At 41.2% G+C, this 23,562-nt stretch overlaps 1 protein-coding gene across 5 annotated transcripts in view; it reads right to left on the bottom strand.

Moving 5' to 3' along the window:
• ATP2B1 (ATPase plasma membrane Ca2+ transporting 1) overlaps positions 1 to 23,562 on the bottom strand; it is a 428,175-nt gene that overhangs the window by 136,443 nt on the left and 268,170 nt on the right. For all 5 annotated transcript variants that reach the window (XM_086919543.1, XM_086919538.1, XM_086919544.1 and 2 more), the window contains exons 12-14: positions 15,686 to 15,923; positions 6,004 to 6,183; positions 5,802 to 5,889 (exon numbers count right to left, since the gene is read on the bottom strand). In XM_086919543.1, coding sequence (XP_086775669.1) covers positions 5,802 to 5,889; positions 6,004 to 6,183; positions 15,686 to 15,923 — 506 coding nt within the window. The remainder of the gene's footprint in view (positions 1 to 5,801; positions 5,890 to 6,003; positions 6,184 to 15,685; positions 15,924 to 23,562) is intronic.

Genomic DNA, 23,562 nt, shown 5'->3' on the forward strand with positions numbered 1-23,562 from the left:
TAGCAAACATATTTTGTTCATAGTGAAATACTACCATTCAGCTTCTACACAGCTCCTGCGAGGCATGTTCTAGAGACTGGAATAGCAAATGACATCCTCGCTCTGAAGGAACATTGGCCATCAGTCATGCTGGTAGTAACTTTCCAGAACATGCTTGTTGGACTTGGCCCTTTTTGCAGGGTCATCCCTACATTTTGTGCCTTTTACCTAGCCTGTTTTCAGACATGGTGTTGTTGGTTTTTGGACTCTGGGCACTTTAGCACTGCTGTCCAGTGTAAAGTGTGTTTGCTCTCTGTGATAAATATGGTAAGATTGGTCTACACCTGTTTTGCCTATTTAATTTACCTGTCAGTCCCTTGTAAAGCGGTATCTCATATACCCAGGGCTGGTAAATTAAATGCTACTGGTGGGCTTGCAGCGCTGATTGCGCCACCCACCAAAGTAGCCTTTCACACCTATCTCAGGCCTCTGCCATTGTAGGGCCTGTGCACGCAGTGTCACTGCCGCTGTGACATGGCACCTAAAGTGTGTGCCATGTCCGTGACCCCCCTTTTACTACGTCAGTCACCCCTAAGATAGGCCCTAGCTATCCCTATGGGTAGGGTGCATTGTAGGTAAAAAATAGGAAATGTACCTTAAGTGTGTGACATGTCCTGGTAGTGACAAACAGCCATTTTGGTTTCTCACTACTGTGGGGCTGCCCTCCCAAAAGAATGCATTGGGGAGTCCCTTATATGTGTTTCAGTAGTAATTCCTGATATGAGAGGCGCAGCGTGGTCAAGTTTGGTATGTTTGGAATAGTGATAATAAATGCTACGCAATGGTATGCGCAGATTTATAATTATTTTAGAAATGCCACTTATAAAAGTTGGCATTTCTGTGTGCTATGTGTGACTACCTGATGTGAATTGCATGTCTGGCTTTTGAGTGACAGGGGCTGGTGATGTGTGTGTGGCTCCGGGAGAGGCAGGGTGAGTCAGCGCTAGGCTGAATGGGACATCTGCATTTGGAGTGGTGGGAGGAGAAGTCCCTGAATAGGATTGTGCCTGCTCTAGAGAATGCTGGCTCAGCCCCCCTGTGGTGTGTCTGATGGCCGAGCCCCCATCCCCCAAAGAAGGGTGTGAGCAATGTAAACAGAGTGCTCCAGTTCTAGCTGGTCCCCCACTACCCCCAAGCACTGTGCTCTGCAGACAAAGTAAAATGTGGTATGAAGGTAGGGGCTGTGACCCCATCAAAAAGGTTCTGTGCTTGTGCTTACTTGGAGCGGACCCACTGCCAGGAGGAACCACAGCGGGACCCAGCTGCTGTTTCCTGGGGGTCCCTGCATGCTGGCATGCCTGGCTGTGGTCTCCCAAGCACAAAGGACTCTGTAGCCTGCCTGCTTGCTAGCGCCCTGTGAGTGCGTATATTTTAATTTGCCCAAGAGGAGAGGGCTGGGGCTTCGCAGCATGGAGCTTCCTTGCATTTAGGGGAAATCCCGATGTGGGGATTCCTCCACATTTCTGTCCAAAGGAGTGGGTGCCCACCCCGCATTTGTGTGCACCAAGCGGGTGCCCACCACGCAACTTTGCCTTTTTTTTATATACACATAGCGGGTGTCCACCCCGCAATTGCTGTAATCTGGAACGGGAGCCTACTCCGTATCGCCCACATTTTTCCTTACAGCTGTACAGTCATTATCGGCAGCTGCATAGTTTAGGCCAGATCCCTTTGGAGGAATCCCAGTGGGGACCCAGGGGGCACAGTGGTGCCAGTGCAATTGCGCATTGGCAGCCAAGCTCTGACATTCTGGACATAGGGCATTGGAGCCCTAGAGAAGGCCAATTTGCCTTGGGGTCAGTTTTCTGTGATAGTGCGCAATGCCCGAATATGATGCCTATGACATAATGTTTATGTTTAGGAGGTTTAGGCTTAACGTGTTTATGCTTGTGAGGTTTGGGTCTAACGTGATTTATTGCCTAATGTCATGTAATGAAATTTTAGGATGGTGTCTAATGCTAATGTCATAATGCTTGGGTCATTATGGTACCAGTAGTTACTGGTTGTGTTTTGCATTTACTTACCTGATCTGATGGTTCTGACCGTAGCCTGGTCATGTATATAATCCCCTGTGAATATTGCCTAGTGCCAGTTGACTCAGTGTATATTATGTGATTACGTTTCTAATGTGTTTATGACAATACAGAGGCTATTTTTTATATAACCTTGTGTTGAGTTTCTTCTGCGGTGTGCCTAGTTTGTTGCTGCTGTATGTGTGTGTTCCACAAACGCTTTACACATTGCCTCTGAGATAAGCCTGACTGCTCGTGCCAAGCTACCAAGGGGGTGAGCAGGGGTTATCATCAATGTGTAACTCCCTTGCACCGACTAGAGTGGTGGTTTCTGCCTGGCTTTGGCGCTTTGTGCGATACTAAGCTACCAACCTTTTTTAATCTACCGGCGCACACCACAACTAATAATAAAATTGTAAATTTGGTGTGTCTGCTGATTTTTAATCACGTTTTCTGTACCTAGGAGTGATTCCTTGGATGGTTTTGTCTTGCACCGGTTTGTTTATACACAACACTTGTGGTTTTGTTTGGACACTTTATTTTGAGGAGAGAAGGCGACCGATGATGAGAAAGGGGCAGGAATCTGGCAAACATCAGCCAAACGGCCCGAGGGTGTTCTCCCGTGAGGTGCCTTCCCCCTCACCACAAAATTTTTGTACGTCTGTTTCATTCTAAGTGTGGGATGGTGGACTGTCTCAGCTGAGCAGCTACTGGTGGCCATGTCGAGTTGAAAAGTGGTTTAGGATTCTCCTCTCCTGTTTTTATGTTTAAAGAAACAATAATTTGTTTTTGGATGGTTGTGGCATTTGAAGATAAACGCCTAACTTTAAATTCCAGTAGGCGATTGCGTAAGAATTAAAATTGGACATTTTCTAGCGCAGTGATATGCCTCATTAGATGAATACTAATCCAAGCTCAGGGTACAGGGATTTTTTGTATTGATGCAAGCCTTAGCCAACCAGAAATCCCATTTTTAACATATGCTACTGTGTGGTGTTTGAAAAGAGTTCATGGATGAAATGCATCTTGCCTCAGGGAGGATCTCCATTCCACATGTGCTCCCTCGAGCTCTAAATGGCAGAGCAATAGTAGTTGAACAGCCAGTCCAAGGCTGCCCTGGGCTACAGCCTTATCCAGAACCAACTCAATAATGATAAGCCCATGCTAGCAAACTTGTTGGTTGCTTTCCTTTCCACCTTACAAAGCCTTTGACATATTTGTGGATAGGTTCTTCAGGCCTACTACTGTGATGTCGAGCTTTCACCTTGCATTGGTCCAATTCTGCTTCCTGGTAGGCTTCACAGACGCACAACAGTGGCGTTGAGGTTTCACCCTCCATTGCTTTTATTCAATTTTTGGGCAGGCTTCACAGAACCATTACTGTGGTGTCCAGATCTTACCCAAAACCAAATCCAAAATGGGGGTCTAAAGATTTTATTCAGTTTTGCTCCTATCACATTACTGGGTAGACTTTAGTGGCCCACTGCTCTGCCATCCATGCTTTATCATGCATTGTTGCTATTACTTTACTGAATAGACACCACAGATCCACTACTGCGTGGCCTTGGTCTACACTGGGCTAATCCTAGTCTACTCCTGATTAGACTGATCAGACTAAAAAGTATTGCCCTTTATTTTTTTTTTCAATCTTTATTTCGATCACTATGGATCATAAACGGTTACAACAAAAGTTTAAAACAATTAAGAAAAGGGAAATCCGATTGTAATTTTGAGAATTAAAAATCCATAAAAGTTAACAATTAATAAACATTCAAAGGAATATTATAAAATGGACAATTAAAAAATGTAACAGTTAAAAAATATCAAGCAATGCTTTTGACTGTATTTAACTTGATACAGCGGTTACGAATGTGCCAGACAACTGTTAAAAACTTCGCGACAGCAAACACAATAGGGGGGGATAGGTCAGTCTTTAGTATTCTGTAGGCGGGAAGATATAATCTGAACCCAAGGTTTTGCAAGAGTGGGACAAGCCAATATTTTCTTGGGCTTTGATAGGCTTTGAAAAAAAAACAAAATGTGAAGATCATTCTCGTAAGGATGTCGACAAGCTGGGCACTGTGTGGGGGGCTTGGACCTGTCCCAGCGATCCCTGAAGGCCCCAAGAGGTCTTTATGCATTCAGGTACCTTGGACACCTTGGAGCAGACCCCGTTACTACTGATATTGCAGTGTCTAGGATGTTTTCTTTGGTAGTCTGAGAGGAGCTGGTCCTATTCTTCTCACTTCTTCACAAAACCCCCAAGACTTACTTAACTAGACCCCAACTATCAGTATCTACTGCCTGCTTTAGTATCACAAGCACATCCCACCTTGATCTCAATTCAATCCGAGTAGGATGCAAAATTTGCATTGTAAACTGTAGTCTGGCGGCAGACCATCTGCTGCCTAGAATTCGTTCCTGGCAGCAGTGTTTATGTTGCACTAAATCATCCATTTGGACTAATTCCTCTGAAGGAATGCACAACCTGGCCATAATTCATCATATTAAAGATAAAACCTTTAACAGTCAACATGAAACTAAATACGCAAGCGGGACTGCATCACTTAATAGCTTAGTTTCTATGCTTTACAAAACAACTTTGTAACTCCTCCAAAAATACATCATCCTCATACACATGTATGACTTGAAAATGTTGTGTTGGCAATGTATTTCATTCTCAGTAGGTACCAAAGTTTCTACGTTGCTATTCTTTTACTTAGTGGAAAGTCTTTGAAATGTCTTTCGTCCTCCACTGCAGCACTAGATATGATGTGGGTGTAAAGTGATCAAATGTATCTAGTGTTCAAAAGGAGTCTGTCACAAGTCATTGGGGGCTTCAGATCGAAATAGGGATGCCTCATTTTAGTCACACCTAACTTCTGCAAAAGGCTTTGATTATAACAATTTGCAATTTTTCTGATCTGAAACTAGATGGCAGTAGTATTCGCACCATATTAAGCAACAGGTGCAAACCAGAATATTTAACTGCGTGAAAATAGCTCTGCATAAGAGATACATTTAAGAGGGCCATGTGTCAACTCCCACCTATTTCAATTTCAGTAAGTAAGAAGGAATAACAGACTATTTGACTTCGCTTTCCTCTAAACATCAGATGAACTGGTCTCTTAGAACATATAAGAATTCCTCCTCTAGAGGCAACTGAACAGTGTGAAGACAGATAGTCTTGACTCTAAAGCTTCACTCCAGCTGGAAGAGCTGGCCTTCGCTCATCTTTGCTATGCAGCAGCGGTTGTTCCACTTTGAGACAGCTTACTCACGAATGGAACTCGAAATTTCATTGCATCCTATTCAGTCATGTTTAAAATGCCTAGTCATTCCGCTTTTAATATAGAAAGAAATGAATGGGTGAAGGATCCATAAGTTTTATCACAAATCCAAGGTAAGGCAAGGCACTGCAAATACAGGCTGAACTATAGCAGATTCAGTACAGCACAAACACAACTGAAAATAAGGACAGACTGATAAACCAAGATAAGGGAATAAAGATGCACACATGAAAAAAAATGGGGAGTGCTAAAATCTGAGGGACTGCTACGTGCATGGTGCGGTGACATCACAAACAGGATTAAAGCTATTCTTTCTTTTTCAGTTCTTTTGGGCAGGCTTAAGGAAATCCAGCAAATGAGAAATTTTCTGGAAATAAAGCTCACATAGAAAATGTAAATGAAGCAGAGATTTGAAGTTATTACTGAAAATGTAAAATAGTGAACATGAAATTAAATATACCTTTCACAAGGGTATGTTTATCAGTCGGGGAAGATCTTGCAAGTACACGGAGCTTAGGCCAAAGCTTGTCTATGCGTTCTTGTTCAATCTGTGAATAAGATTTAAACGTCAAAACATTACCCATTATAACTGTACAATAAAAATGTTAAAAGTAAATAAACTTAAAATATTTTTTTTTAAAACGTGTAGGGAGTAAATGTACCTCTCCTTTTTCATTTCGTATCCGCCTGTTAAATTCTTTGCCCTCAATGCACAAGAACTCCTCCCCGGGGTGCAGTATACCACACTTCGTTGCGATTGCACGAGCGGTGTTGATGTTATCGCCAGTGACCATTCGTACAGTGATACCAGCACGCTGGCATTTTCGTATTGAATCTGGTACCTGTTTAACAAAAACAGCTGTTTATGTGATTTTCACAGACCTCCAAGCACACCTCATAGGGAAAGATGTTAATTGATTTTATATTTTGTTATTCTGAACAATCTGGTACACATGACCGTACCAACCCATCCGCACTTTTATTCTCTGTGACTCTGGATAACCATAGAATGTGGACGTGGGCAAATTTCATTGTGAATGACTACTTATAAACCCCTGGGTCTTGAGATAACACATTGCCAAGCAAAATAACATTTTGAAGAAGATTACCTGGCAGGATTCTAAAAGCTTTAGATGAAAGATCAACACATTAAAAACACACACAATTTACAATGAAAGGGGTTTCTCCTTAAGGCAAGAGGATCTCATCGAATTTCTACCTTTGTGAATGCCACTGATGCCACACAGTAGAACTGTATTGTTCTTTGTCAGCAGATTGTCATAAATCTCAAAGTACAGAGCTGAGGAAGAGACCATTCAGGTTGCTAAAAGATACCTCAGTGTCAACAAACTTGCCTTTCCAACTTTTTTATGCCACCAAGTTATGTAACATTAATTTTACAAAGGTGCAAGATGGCAAAATGACAGTGGCAAAAGCAAATTGTAACAGCGCCATGGAACAGCACTGTTGGGGGAAATGGTCCTTGAATTAATAATCATCAACACAAACAAAAAGTAGAGGTATGACCAAAAAGGATGTGGGGTTAATAAGGGACTCCTTTAGCAGTCTAAGGAAACTGGAAAGGGGAGAGCTGGAATTACAGAAATCCAGCGTCCGTAAACGTATAATGTTAAAGACATCACTAGCTGAGCCTTATCTCCTGGGGGTTTTACATATTTATGAACGTTTTTATTAACCATGTTTCGCCTGGATCTTTTTCACCTCCTGCTTGCCATACCTAGGGGGAGTAGTAGAGGCCAGATGTTAGCACCCTGTGGCTGCGACGGGGAGTCTCTACAGGATTTGCTACACTTTGTAGTATTTTGTCAATTTTAGGAGGTCCCCCAGAAGTCTTTTATCGCCCCAATTTTAAAGAGGATGAATTTTAAGCAGGCTCGCCCAGCTGTCCTGTATTTACAACTGTTGCAGGATGAATGTATCTTTTTTGTCCTTAGTTACCTGAAACCCGTGGTGAAGGCTAGGGCTTGTCTTGATTAAATGTTAACTAGGGTTAGGGTGTAAGCTTATTTTAAGATATATATACCCTAGTATAAGTCCAGGGAACAATTTACTTTGCTGGCTGGTTTTTTAAATCAAGGGTTAAGATTATTTGTATTTAACATTGCACCTTATGTTGTGGATTACTATGGACCATCGTGGATTGTAATTCAATTGTGATGAACTGTGTTTATATTTTAAGAAATTTTTATGCATCAATAAATTTTATGGTTTTATATGCTGAAACCGCATTAAGTTGACATTGATGGGTTGAGAGGTTCTTTCTTAAATAAACATCAGCATTTTGAAACTGCATCAGGCAAATTCAATTAAAGGACCCAGCACTTTTGTTGGATAGGTTACGTTTTTCCAATATTAACCATGTTAATCTTCAAAAGTCCACTTTAATCAAAACACAATTAGTTAAACTCTTACTTCATTTAATAGCAATTAACAACATTTATATGTATAGATCTAAGACATCGCTGGTAGCCACTGTTGAATACACTGTAGAATATCAAAAATAGAGGGAAGCATGTCGTTGACAAATACCAACAATCTTGAAATCAATATTGTATTGTAATGTAATTGCATTTATATAGCGTTTACTACCCCTGACGAGGCGTCAACACGCTTTTTCGGCGAGTAGCACGCTACTCCGGGGCCCATATAGGATTAGTGTTGAATTAGTATAGTGAAACATGCAAATTCATTTTAAGTGGTGGATAGGTTAGTCAGTTATTTGGATTTGGAATGAATGCAGAAGGATAGAGGAGGACAAAGGTTTGTATTGATATAGCGCTTGTTGACACACTCTATTCAGGAAGCCTACAAAGGATTAGTGGTGAATTAATATGGTGAAATATGAAGTAATTTCAGTGGTGGATATTAGTCAGTTACTTAGAGTGAAAAGGATAGCGGAGGGATAAAAGGGGAAGAAAGATGTGAATTCATATAGCACTTGTTGGTGTTAAATCGCTTTTCTGGCGAGTAGCACGCCACTCCGGAACCCATAAAGGATTACTGTTGAAAATTAGTGTAGTAAAAATAAAAAAAATATGAAGTAATTTGAGTAGTGGATATGTTATTCAGTTATTTGGGTAGTATGTTAGTATAGTTTAATATGGAATTTGTGAAGTGAACATGTTAGTCTGTTAATTTCGATTGAAAAGGTTAGTGGAGGGAAAAAAGTGAGCTGCACTCAACATGTTGGACACTTGTGCTGTGGCTCCATGGTAGTTATTACGGAGACACAATCATTTTGTGGAGTACTGGAGAACTCAAAGGAGAGGGATTGAAGATTAATACACTATATTTAATCTTCCTTCAAGCTTATACGGAACAGTAAAAAAATGGTAGATAAGAATAGGGCAGAACTCTTCTGGAGAACACGAGTCACTATTTTGTTATAGCATTTTCTCTAACTGTGCTTTTAAAATGATAAAAATGCAGTTTAAGACATTTCATATGACGGAAACCTAATTTCAAGGTGCAGCAGAATGCTGTGCATTAAATCTTTTTAAATTCTACATTGGTTGCTGTAAATGGAAGGTTTGGACGCATGTGTTCAAGCTGAAACCACATCTAAGAAACCAGGGCATGATGGGGCAGCATAGTGATTAGGACATGAATAGCACAATATATAGTTATTTTATATTGCAGAATTACACGTATTTACATTTTAATACTAAACCTATCACAGAAGAAGCACTGGACATTATGATGGGTATTAGTCAAGACAGTGTACATCAAGTAGGAGAATTTACGTTTTTGAACTACAACATTATGTTACATTCCACATCTTCACAAATGCAGTTCAAATATTTAGGAACAGCAAGATTAAAAGATTTGCTCAAAAACACAGTTTTGATCAAGTGCCTGTGCAGTGATTTGAACCCAGGTCTCTATTTCTAATGCTGGCAGATTCGCTACTAGACTCATCATTCATAACGATAAAACTTTCCATAGGTCTAGTTCAATGTTTGACTGTGACCACCCCCGAATTCCTCAGGCCATTAACCCTGCTTGGCATCTTGAGCCCCATCAAAGTCTTTGTTCAGATGTTCTAGCATAATGTGGAAAAGCAAGCTATGACAGTTTTAATCACATCGGCCCCAAATCAAATACAGTGTAGACGTTTTACCAAGAGGCAAACAAAGTAAGCCCACTCTTCAAAAAGGTACACCAGAACCATAAAATGAAGATCCATTTTCAACTGATCACCTGCTCATGGTAAAACTATAGGTACATGTATTTTGTACCACTTACTAATTAAATCACCACTCCCTACAACATTAACAATATGCATTGGCTGCATTATAGAAACTAACCTTCAAGATTATAAATTACAGCTTCTGTATTTGTTATCCGTATCGCAGTATGAGGACTTCAATGTTACCGAAATCTGCTGTGTGGGCTTGCAGGACAAGATTTTAGCATACTATGCTCTCTTCTTCAATAACCGTTAATAGAGGGGGTAAAAAGCAATTTTAATGTAGTTTGAATGTTATTTTATGGGGAGTACCTTACAGCTCTAAATTGTTTCTCATGCTCTTTAATTTCTAGCATAAGGAGTCACTGGAAATGCTAGTGATGAGTGTCACAATTGACTAATAAGAGGAAACACCAAGATCTTGTGGAGGCTCTGAACTATTTTTTACATACTTTACCACATAAACTGCTTCTAAATCTTTACACCTAATAACTCCTATCAAAATATGGACACATATCCACTGCAAATTCCAAAGCTTATTGCATTATTGTGTTTCATGCTTTGACTGTAAATGTCAGCAAAGTGCTGAAATTGGAAATTTCAAGCAGTCAGAAATGTCAAGCCTTTCTTTCTAACAGGAGATAACACCTCCACTGCCATTAATTTGTCAAGTACCGCAATGACTTTGTCAACCTGGGCCAAGGAAGACACCTGGCCTTTACCACACTCGACAGCTAGTGGAGATATTACAAGGCATATGGCAAAGGAGTGGCAGTTCACCTTTTAGCTCTCTCGTTTGCTTACTGAACGAATGCCGTATTCTTTTAACTAAAGATTTGTTTAGGTAAAAAGATGCATTGAGTACACTTCATATGGCAACAGTGAATTGGTGTTGGACAGATACAAACTCTTGAACATTTTCCACTTTTCAATAAGTAACTAAGGAAGGAGGACGGATGTGGCCTCAAACGTGCAGTTTAAGTGGCACACAAGAAGCAACACATTGAAATGTTCAGCTTCTTAACCCGTTGACCGCGGCTGGAATTCCGCCGCGGTGCAGGTGATTTATGACTTGGCGTGGTTAGGGCGGCCCCCGACCGTCCTCCGCACACGCCCACCGTGACGTCAGACGAAATTAAAAAAGGGAAATTGGTGATAAACGGAGACTAACTTAATTGCAGTAATAGACATATTGCTGTGACTGCCAATAATCTATGCTGAGTCAGCAAAGGCAGATAATAAGGTTTTAAAGTAATTCTTACCTGCACCAACCTTTTAATTTATCAATGCTCTGCGTCAAATATAACCTTAGGTTTTACAGAAATACCACAGGCCTAAGACAGACAACCCTACTCCAAAGACTAAAATGATTCCCAATCTGAAGGTCCAAGAGCAACAGGAACTCAATGATTCTAGTCTTGCTAAACTTCAATTTGAGGACTTGGGGACACATCGGAAGATGAAATGCTTGTTAGCAAGGTACAAATAGAAAGCTCAGAGACACTAAGTTTGCTTAACCTGAGCATCACCAGTGTAATCATTGGTGTGAAATCTGATAAAAGTTGCCAATGGATACAAAACCTTAAAAAGGTAACAGTTGAAGAGAAACTTGTGGAACACAAGTCCACCACCAGATATTTAACTGGCATTTGATAAATCTATAACTCACATATTAGATGCTTAAACTAAGCCTCTGACACTATACCAAGAGTCGACAGAGGGAATGAATGACTGACTACATCCAATGCGTCAATGATCAAGCAAGATTCAAATATCTACACCAATGCCACCTTACTTTTGCACATGACGTTACAAAACAAAATGTACTGATGCAGTAACAATTGAAGTGAAAACCCTGCTAACATTCTGTCCTCTACAGAGCATGGCATTGTGGAATAAACATGCAATACTGTTTGATGTAAGTAGGATGTCTAATGAGCCTAAAAAAATCTTGGTAAAATTCATTTAGATATGGATAACTCGAGAGACAGCAACTGCTCATATGAACAGTAGGGCAAATGGAGACGATGTGCGAGAAAGACAGTTTTATGTACTGGAAACAAGCCTATGGAAGCAAATAGAAAGGTTTGCCAGTTTCCGGATTTGTCCTCCTAAAAACTCTGAACACTGTATAGCTGCCTCCATGACCCTCCGCCACCCTAAAAAAGCTACTGCATATATGGACCCGGCCTAAGTGCTTTCAAGACACCATCATGGGTCAGAACAGCATGTTCCTGCACTGAACAGAATTCACAAACAAAGAGGTGGAATGGGGTCAACTACTCCAGATGTGGATCCGCAGATGATCACTATTTTGCAACTATAAAAAAAGAAAATTGACTGAGCACTGAAGGTACTCGGAGGACAAAGTTTTAAATGGGCTGGACACCAGCCAATATCTTGGAGATGGCAGAGAAGAAGAGTATTGACAATGTGATCTCAGCTGAAAGGGAAAAAGGTTTTCTAACAAACTCCAAATTAAGAGATCTGGAGGCATGAAGGCACGGATTGTAGCTAAAGGCCTCTCAGAGTACTGTCCTTAAGATAACTGGGCATATTCATAGAAACCTGAACCAAACTCAATAAGCACAAGGTTTCCACTTCACCATGGTTTTGGCTTTAGTCAAGTGACAAGCGAATGTCTCAGATAAATGCAAGATCAAAGCGCGCTCAATTTTCTTTCCAATAAGATAGGCAAATGAGAAAGATGATTGCAAGGCATATAAAAGATTTTTTTTAAAACACCTGGAATGGAGCGAGAATGTTTGAATCATGAAGTGGATAAGTGAATAGCACTATTACTGCACAAATGTCAATTGATCTTGAGAATTGCCTCGTACAAACAGTAAAAGGGTTCTATCCAGCAATACAAAAGAATCAGATGCAGTCAATTACCTATCTGAAGAGCTCTTTCTTGGATTTCTCCCTGAGCTTATACTAGCTCAAGTTTGTGATCTCTCAGTGCAGCCATTGTCCACCCGTGGCCTATGTTCACCTTGTCCTCTTTTCTATAAGCAGAAAATCTCAATCAGCACAGACCCAGGAGCTGCAGACCTAGTCCAGTAGATCTTCAAATGGGCACAGTAGGGGGATGTGTGTTTACCGGAATGAAAGGTTATCCATGTTCCAGAGCAAGGGGGCACATTTGTGCGCAAGAACTATTAAAAGGTTGGCGGTTTCAGATTCAGGATATAATTCAAATTCAAGCTATATTTCTGTAAGTGTTTCACTGCCGACGACTATAAAGTAAAAAACATTTGCAATAGGTGGGTTGTTTTGCTTAGAAAATACACCCTTATCAGAGACAGAACGAATGGAACTTCAAAATTTGTTGGACCAAATGGATCCCTTGAATGAATATGCCATATTTTGGGCTTCTGCTTAAGTAACTATTGAGTAACATTAGCAGAGCAGGTCATAGAGACTGATATAGAATTGTGTGAAATGGGGCACGATTCATAAATAAAAAGTGAATTACCCTGTACAATGCAGTGACAGTCAAGTGTGTCAACCATTTGGACAGCAAAGAATTACAGATGCGGGTTTATGCCACAAAATACCTCTGGCACTACTGTTTTGGATCGTTGGGAATCCATTGAGGTGAAGTATGTGCCAAATCTGAGCAATATAATGGCAGCTTGGAATCTTCTCCATAGAGAAGTATTGCATTTACTGTAGAACCTTAAGATGCTCAAGGCCGAGTCTGCCAGCCAGGGGTTTGCTTGACAGATCTATTTGCATCTCACTGAATTTAAAAGGATCTGCATTTTCAGCCAAAGCCTGTATATATCAATGTGAGCATGGAAACATTCTTGCATTATAGGGACACAGAAGTGATAGGCATTCTCCACTCCTCCTTTTACATTGATTCTCAGAGTGCTGATGAAAGTGACATAGCATAGGCAGGATTTTGATTACACTAGCAGTGATTTAGTGCTCTTCTCAAATTTCGTATGGATTTTCTGTCATGCTTTTACCTCTCCTGCAGGGTTGTTTCATGGATCCAGTGGGTAAAGCTTGCACGCTTCTGTTAAAGGATGCTCATAAACAAGCTTGAGAATGTAATGTTGGAAACTGAAGACAGGCATGTTTCAGGAGATTCAGCCAACTTTTGGTCCTCAGGAAGTGGATCTATGTGCATCACGTTTGACTTTTCAGATACAATAATTTATGAGTTGGTGTCCGGGTCAGGGGGAAATGGCAATAGATGCTTTCAATCTGATCTGGTGCAATTTCAAGGGTTAGGTCTTTCCTTCGTTTTCAATGATGCACATGTTGAGGCAGGCAAGGAGACACAAGTGTCACTTGGTGCTGGTGATTCCATTTTGGACACCTCAAGCTTGGTTTCTGATGATGGAATTAGTAGTGGAAGTGCCATTTCTGGTGCGGCCTTGCAAAGGATTACTAATGGACATAGATGGACAGGAGCATCCTCTGATACAGTCGGATGCTATCAGCCTTCTAGTTTGGAGAATTTCAGAAAGATTTGAAGAATTTTCAGGTGAGGCTTCGGACTTACTCAATGAATCTTGGGGACCAGAAAAAAGAAAAAAGGTATGGGAAATTCTGGTGCCGTTGGTGCTTCGAGAGGGACTAGGCTCCCGTGGAGGCAGATGAGTTTATGATTGCTAATTTTCTAGTTGAATTTTTTGGGATAGGTGTAAGTTATATAACTGTTAATTGTTTCGGATCTCCAATAGCTGTTGGAGATAAGCTTCTGGATGGTATGCTGATTAACAGGAATCCATAGATATGTAGTCATGAAAGGTACAAGGCATAAAAGACCACCTAAGTCTAGATATCAATGTTTGTGTGATGTTGAGCTCATGTTTAAATTATTTGAGAAGTGGGCAAGCAATAGGTTTTTGGATAAAAGAGAATTAACTTTGAAGTTGGCAACTTTGTCATGTTTGATTTCTTTTAAAAGTCTCGGATGTGAGAGCTTTCCAGTTAAGCAATAGGTATTTTCAGCTTAATGGTGTGTTTTTGGAGATTTGGAAAAGGACTAAAACTATGGGGGAAATCAGTTTATCCAAGTTTGATTAATATCCAAAATCTTAAGTTGTGAGATCTATTAAAGAGTATGAGAATAGTGTGAGGGAGCATAGGAGTGGATATATTGTTGATTTCCGACGTGAAATCTTTTGGTGCTGATCTTTAACAACTACTGCTGGATGGGTTAAAAATGTTATGAAAGAAGGGGGAATTTATTTTTGTTTAAAGCCCATTTGGTGAAGGGTGCTATGACCTTAAAGGTTTTTGAAGGGGTGGAAGGTTGGCGATAATGAAGGCGGCTGATTGGTCAATTTCTGACATTTTTAGATTTTATTTCAATCCAATTGAGCACGTTTGTGGCTTTGCACTTCAAGACTTTAAACATGCATAATGCTAGCCTCTTGTCTGGGCACAAAATGACGATTAAGAGAAGTTTACTGCATACAGGATCCTGATTTTACTTAAGACAAAGGCTAGTATAATCCCTCCCACTCTTGTTTTGGGGAGGAAGAAGAAGATGATGTGAGTGAGCGTGTGTTTGTGGGGGGTGGAGGGGTAGATGGAATTATATGGTTAATGATCGAAACTTGTAAAGGAATAGCTTGCAAAGTTTGTTCTTTTCTTTCAGAAAGTCTGTGATATTTTCAGATGGACAATTAAAGATGTTTTCAAGCAGTTTAATGAACGTTTTGGTTAAAATAAGCAGCCACAAAAGTGGACGGAAATGGTGGTCATGGAGTTTATATGGATTGGCAGTGTTTTATATTGAATTTTTTGTTCATGCTGGCTGTATTCTGTTCTTGGCTCTGAAGTGTTTGAGGCTCACAGGTGGTGAATACAGGTTTATGCATAATGCTAGCCTTCTTGTCTTGAATACAATTGTGATTCTTCATGCAACGGCTGAGAATCACCATGCCCTGCACGTAAATCCATATTTAGGCTCGATAGCTGGTTTGACAAGTGGCAGAAGAATACAAAAGAATGGGTCCCATTTCAAAATAGACTACCCAAACCTGTAGAAGATCCCTTCCCAGACAAAATCTCATTTCTGTACACTATAGTAACGTTTCATAACTAATAATATACTAGCTAATTCTTGTACAGATGTATGTGGCAAATATATTTTTATAATAACTTACCTCTGGCCTAACCGGATCTTCAATTCCTACAACACCGATACATGTAAGACCCGTGAGAATGTCAGTTTCATTGTCCCACTCTGGTTCATGTTCGCCTACTGGGAAATCTCTATAAGCCAGACATATTGTTCTAAGTCCCTCGCTGGCCATTGGTTCAATCACTCTTTTTACCATATCATCACGATCTCTTGGTCTAAAAACTTTAGCTTCACCATCAGCAGTTATGATTTTATAACATCTGAAAAAAGGGAAAATTCACATTCAAAGATATATAGCAAAAAGACAAGTTCAATCAACATAATAAGACATGTATTATGAATTATATGCCAATTCCTTTAAAAGGCAACAACTCATTTCAGGATTTTAAAAAAAAAACACATACCCAGTAGCAATTTTATACACCCTTGATAACATGTAAAGAAAATTATTGCCAGATTAATAGTGGTAGTCTTTTCTAATTCCAAAGAGAAAAGAAAGTACCCTGAAAATGTTAGTGCCCTTCAATCTTTTACATCTATTGACCTTTCATCACCATTTGACCTATTTATGTCCCATGTTGAACTGTAGGCACCCACTTATGCAACCTAAGCCTCCAATGAGGGCGAGGCTGGAGGACAAGATGAATATGGGAATAATACCTTTACTGGATAACTACTCTTACAGGTAAGTACAATAAAGAATTTGCATCACATTCATGACCATATAAAAGCATGTTTAGCATTTTGCCATTGGCAAAAGCGGTTATTTGGAAACGCCTCCAACACAGAATATTTTGTGAAATACTCGATCAACTCTGTGAACTGCACCTGTATGAGCCAAAACCACGAGGCCTACAACACGGTAGAACATCTTCCATGTTGCAGCTCTGCAGATGTTGGACACAGCTATTTACTTCGAAGTGTGACTTCTGCTGCATTACCTCATTCATCGTGGGATTCAGAACTTGCAATGGCAAGATTAACAATTTGATAACACAGCTTGAGATAGGCTATGACCTAAGGCCACAATCCATCTATGGTGTACAGAGCTTGTGCAGCCAAGTTTACATGAATGGGAATAATAAATTAAAGGACTTATTAACGTACATATAAGATAGAACTTCAGACATCACATCGTTATGCCAGGGCTTGAAAGGCGGGCAAGCAAGATATGTTCAGATACCCGGATTGTGATCTAAAGATCAACTTACTGACTTTGAGGTCATGGATGGATCAATTCTGCAGAATGTGAAGACTACTTGTAAACAATGCCTATTTTCTGCTATGCTCTCAGCCAGCACATTAGAGGGGGACATAGGTAAAACAATGCCAAACAAAAAACTCCTTCCACTTTTGGAAGAAACGTTTACAGTCAGTAACGGGTAGACTAGCCCTCCCTAAAATCAATGTAATATCGCACTTCCTGTACCATGTTGCAACACTACTAGTTAAACTCCACAAGAATATATTTTCCCAATCGACCACTACTACCAAAAATGATATAGGGTACAGGAAGACACAGTTCCACTGTGCATGTTGCAAATATCAACTTTGCGTTAAAGACTGGGAGCACCACATGATGAAAGCTATTTCTGGTCAGCTCAGCTGAAATTGATAATTAAATGATGTGCTAATCAGAAAAGTACAAAAAGTTGGGTGCTTTCATCATCATGTCACTGAGCAGAATGTTACTACACCAAAATTACATACCAGATTATTAGACGCAGATAGATACTGATGGAAATGATGCCTTGACCACTAACACTACTGGACCATACTTCCCAAATCTCCACATATGGTTACACTCCAAACTGGAGGAACTCTTGAATCTACCACTACAGTAGTGTGGCACAAAGCAGACATTCAGAAAATTAGTGATCTGTTTATTGATGGAACGCTACAAATGGTTGAGTAAATGTGTCAAATCCATGCAATATCAGTAGGTGAATTCCTGGGATGAAAGTTCTATACTGAGGTTCACAACACGAAAGTACAACACCAGCTGCAACAACCTTCCCTAAAACAAAGACCAAGTAAAGGATAGGAAGCAGGAAGAACATCAAGTAACTGCCACATACACACAACATTTACAACACAAAGGGCTAATAAACTAAAGAGGGAATGAGAGGTGTGTTGTATGCATTCCCAGACAAACATACAAGAAAAAGAGCCCTCCTGGAAGAAACAGACAAGCCTCTTATGGAATTACCCTCCACTCATGCACTCACATTGGATAATGAACCCTCACTTGAGTAGTGTGGTATGCGTCAGGGGATTCCACATCTAGTAATGAGAAGAATATGAAAGTACTACGGCACACTGATTATATAGTCTGCTAGTTATGGGTTTCCTAATTTGAGTGAGTTTATGTCTCTTATGTTGTGAAACTGTCGGCACTAGTCAGATGAGCTAAATGTTTTACTGGTTTTTCCCAACCACAAGATTAAAAGTGGGAGGGTCTAGCAGTCAAACATACTTCCCATTTACATGGCTATGTGTCTGCCTTGGCTATTGCCCCAATGGGGCCATATGCCTTCCTCAGGACAAGGAGTTCACATCAGCTATGGTGTTACAGTCTACGTTAAATAGTTTGTGTTATGCAAGCACATTAATTATATACTTGTTTTTTCATACGCAAGGACAACAGCATTGGAGTACAGCTCTTCATAGAACAAGTACACCTTGGGCAGAAATAGTGCAAGCTTCCCTCCTTCAGAGGACAGGCAGAGTTCGGGCAGCGCTAGCATTGCCCCCATCACAAAACATGAACAAATCGGGAAGCAGCAGTGCAAGCTTTGCTTCTTCCTCAAAGAAGCAGGAATAGTATTGTAGTCATTACCAAAATCAACAAAACATCTACAGCCATAAATACTACATGTAAGTGAAAGTAGCGTACATCAGATTTCTAAAAACAGGGTATGATAATAAATTAATCCTATTGGAAAGGTTGGATTCCAAGTGGGACAGGCCTGTTAACTAGATCGGTATCAGTTAATATCAAGCACAATATGATCACAATAATACTTAAGGTACACAACATGATTCACCTTACCTTCCCTCTCACCTCTGACGCCCTTTCCTTCACCGCATACTCCCTGTTCCACCACGGGTCTTCCCGGTTGTTGTGGAGGGAGGTTGTGGCATATTTTCTTCAGGGCTAGAGGGAGAGGAGGCGGGGGATCAAGGGCTGCCGGTCACCTGACCAGAGATTTAAATTACATGGCTCACACTCCGTGCAGCGGACGCGCGCTGGGAGTGGAAAGCTCTCTGGCGGCACCTTCTCCTGTGCTTTACTTTTAATTGACTCGCTGACAAACTTATTGTATTTTAACTGCTGTTGCTTGCTCGATCAGTGTCTGGCACAATTTCCTTTTTAACTGTTTTGGTTTTGCACTAACCCCGATTCACCTTACCTTCCCTCTCACCTCTGACGCCCTTTCCTTCACTACATACTCCCTGTTCCACCACCGGTCTTCCCGGTTGTTGTGGAGGGAGGTCGCGGCATATTTTCTTCTGGGCTAGAGGGAGAGGAGGCGGGGGAACAAGGGCTGCCGGTCACCGGGATTTAAATTACATGGCTCACTCCGCGCAGAGGACGCGCACAGTGGGTGCCCCGGCGGCTCACCGAAGGTGCGCCAAAGGCAAGCTCATCTGCGCCCGGCCGGGACCAGGGGCCACAAACCCTGGCCAAATTCTCCCCAATAGAAATATATTCTTGTCTAATGAAGTCCTAGCCCTTCACCCGGCTACTAAATCCGAATGTATCCAGCTTTTCGGTTATAATCTAGAAAAATAACATTGCCCGGGCTGTAGCTGTTAGTTTTCCACTCCTCAGCTACATTATCCTGTGCCTCCAGGGAATAGTTCTCCTACATCTTCCACTGTTTCCCACACTAAAGAGTTCTCTTTTCTCAGTATAAGCTGCCGCTCTCTACCTAATCATAAAAGGGATATCTTTGACCTTCTTCTTGAGAATTCACCCGACGCATTTTTTCTCACTGAAACGTGGCTAAATTAGAGTGCTGGCCCCGATGTAGACACTGCCCTACCATCTAGCTATGCCATCGTTAGAATGGACAGAATTTTGAGAACTGGCGGGGGAATAGCCATCATTTATTAGAAACATTTCCAATGCACACTTGAGCCTGCAGATCTTTCTAATTGTGAAGCGGCCTTTTTTAAAATTGTGCTCAATCCGAAATTTACCTTTTCTGGCTTATTGGTCTACCGACCACCTGTCCTCCTTCCCCCCCCACGACATGGGCTATTTCTCTGCCAAGTCTCTTATCCCCAAAAGCACAAAGAAATTTGTATTACTTGGAGATTTAAATCTACACTTAGATGATTTGTCTAATTCTACGTGTTCTAACTTTATTTCTGACCTTGCTGCTATAAATATTAATCTCTGCGATTCTGGTCCTACACACAAAGCAGGACATCTTTTAGATCCTATTTTTTCCACTTTCGCTGACATTCATTGTGCTCCAGCATAACCAGTTTGCTGGTCCGATCACTTCTTATTAAAATTCACTATTCCTCTTCCACCTGCCCTGGTGTCCTCACACCCTCCTCTTAAGTTTTCTAAACCCGATTGGAACAAAGTAGATGTTAATGCTCTAAATATTCATTTAAGCTGTAATCTACCTATTTCTGACCCACTGGTTGCTGCATCTTCGGAGAGTGTTAATATCTGGCTTTCTAATGCTATGGATTCTTGTCTCCCCCCGACCATGAGAAAGTTTATTCATCATCGCCCTCCCGCCCCTTGGTTTAATGACACTCTAAAGATTGAGAAATCTAAATTCAAAGTATTAGAGCGAAAATGGGGTAAGGATTATGCATCTGATCTTAAAGTTGCCTATAAAAAGGCTTTGAAAATCTACCATAACCTCTGTAAGACGACCAGGGCTGATACAGCCAATTGCCCTAAATCACTTTTTGGCTTAGTTAAAAAACTGGCCGGATCAGAAACCATAGGCAAACCCATGCCTTTAAACTAAAAGCAGTGTGAAGAAATGGCCACATTTTTCACTCGAAGATCCATCTTGAAATTGCTAATTCTCCTCTATTCATGCTTTCGCAACCTAATTTGACAGCTACTAGTCCTTCACTATCTCTTTTTAATTTGACGGCTGGTACGTCACATTCAGTTATGGAGTGTTGCACTGCTTCTCCTCATTTGGATTGTTGGCCCCCTCTTAATCTGAACTCCCTCACTCTCATTTTAGATAAAATCAAATCTGGTTCTCCCGAGGACCCACTACCAATTTCGATTCTCAAGTAGCTTGACGGTTCTCATATGAAGGTCATTCTCGATACACTAAATTCTTCGTAAATGGAGTCCATAGTCCTCCATCGTGGAAACACGCCATGGTAACTCCCCTTCCCAAGAAACCGACAGCTGATCCTGCTATTCTCAACAACCATCGTCCGATTTCTCTTATGCCGTTTTTTTCTAAAATCCGTGAAAGGCACATCCATTTTCATCTGTCACAGTTTATTGAGACTAACATTATCCTCTGGTTTCAGAACTGGTTTTTCCACCGAAACCACGTTGCTGGGGGTCACAGAGAGGCTCCGCCACATACTTGATGCTGGAGAAACTGTTGCGCTCATATTATTAGATCTTAGTGCAGCATTCAACACCATCTCCCACCCTATACTAGTTAACATGCTGAGGGGTCCTCTGGTATTTGTGGCCCAGCCTTGGACTGGATTGTCTCTTTCCTGGATGGTCGTATTTTTCAGATTTTCTCCGCTACAGATAAATCCAACATCCATCCATCTCTCTTTGGGGTACCTCAGGACTCTATACTTAGTCCCTTACTCTTCAATATATATGTCAGGCCCTTAGCGGATCTTGCTGAACAAGTTGGTCTTACCCTCTTTACTTATGCTGATGATTCTCAGATCATCTTCTCACTATCTCGCTCTGATCCTGGTTCCTGTCTCCAATCAGGCCTTAGGCAAATTGTTATATGGATGAATCTGAATTTCTTGAAACTAAACGGTGAAAAAACCGAGGTTCTAGTCCTCGGCAAGGAGAAAGATCTATGGGGCCCATTACATTGGCCCGTCGAGATGGGAGCTCTCGCGCAGCCTTCCAGCCACGTCCGTAATTTGGGCGTCTACTTTGATGATTCGCTATCCATGCATCATCAAGCTGTCAAGGTCATAGCCATCTGCTTTACCATCCTAAAATGGCTTGGGAAAATCTTCTGGATGCTACCCAAGTCCACCCAGAAAACTGTGATCCATGCCCTTATCACCTCTCGGTTGGATTACGGCAATGTGCTTTTTCTGGGTGCAAATAAGGCTGTGACCCGGAGACTGCAGCTGGTGCAAAACGCCGCAGCGAGACGGCTATGCAGTGTCCCCAGAATTGCACACATCTCCGGCTATCTCCGTGACTTGCATTGGCTCAGGGTGGAAAATCGTATAAAATGTAAAGCCCCGAGCTATATGTTCAAGATCAAATGGGATTCAGATCCTCAATACTTGCTTTCCTTGGCTTGCCCATATATCCCAAATCGTCATTTCGTTCTGCTTCTCTGGAAAAATTCATGGTCCCCAGATTCAAACTTGCTAGGATGGGGGGCTGTTCTTTTTCCTATCTTGGTCCTAGTCTCTGGAATGATCTCCCTCTTGCCATTCGCAAGGAAACAAGATATCTTCGTTTCCGCAGGTCCCTGAAGACCTGGTTATTCAATCAGTAACTTCCTCTCATTTTTGCTTTCTTCCGCTCCCAGTTTCTCCGTCCTGGCGCCGGGAAACCCTTTTTGGGTATCTGTTGCGCCGTATAAATAAAAAAAATAAAATAAAAAAATAAAACCTCACTATCCTAGTATAGGATGCCACAAATCAGGGGATTTGCAGCGATACTACTGAACAACTAAACACATGACATGGAAATGGATCGGGCTACAAGAGGTTTTAGACAAGGTGGGGTAGGAGTTAAATGCATTTGTGGCTTAAAAACATGTATACCGTCTCAAAAATTAAAATGAAGAAAAAAGTATCTGTGGAAAGTAAGGAAACTATCATTTTTACCATACGTCTTTATATAAGGACAGATTATCAGAAGGCCATCTTAGATGGTCCCAAAACATTGATTAACCCTTTCGATGCTGATGACGAGCTCAGCTCGTCATCACCCACGGGTGTCGTGTGCTGATGACGAGCTGAGCTCGTCATAGTGCCACTAAAATGGCATTTTCCAGCACTGGGGGGGGAAAACGCCCAGCAGCCATGTGGTTAATAGAGTTTCATTTGGATTTAGAAAAAACTGTTCATTTTTTGGTCCGGCTTGTCAGTGCAGCTGTCACTAGACCTCATGTGAGCAACAGAAAGAGATTCAAGAAGCAATACTGAGAGAGAGGACATTTGGCCATGCCTATACGTTGATTGTCTTGAGTACAGCACTGGATTAGACAGAGGTTTTGTACTTAAACTCAAAAGACTGCTTGTGTTGCTGTTTTTGCCTATGGGAAAATCTGTGCTCAATACAGAAGATATGAAGTGGCTATGGTAACAAGCCCGTGATCAATGCTACGGGCGCAATCAATTAGGACTAAGGAAGTATGCCTGAATTATTTGAGAAAAAATGGGCTTAAGTCAATAGCTCTATAAAGGTGGTCTGTTATCACACGTTGTTAAAGCCTATAGACGGGCATTTTGCTAAATGTAGTTTCACAGATTGCTGTTGAAGTTCACATTTTTAGTGTTGGTGGCCCCTCTGAATAATCCTGGGGGCTAGGTGGTGTGCACTGTTATAAACCCCGTTCGTCTCTCCCTCTTAGGAGTGGTTGTACATTGTTATGGACACTCTGATGTTTTATATAATTGTAATTTTAGGACTATCTGCCTGATCGCTGTAGCATGGGGAGGCGCAAGCCTAAT

This window comes from Lissotriton vulgaris, chromosome 1_1, assembly GCF_964263255.1.
Source record: "Lissotriton vulgaris chromosome 1_1, aLisVul1.2, whole genome shotgun sequence".
In the NCBI taxonomy this organism is placed as follows: domain Eukaryota; kingdom Metazoa; phylum Chordata; class Amphibia; order Caudata; family Salamandridae; genus Lissotriton; species Lissotriton vulgaris.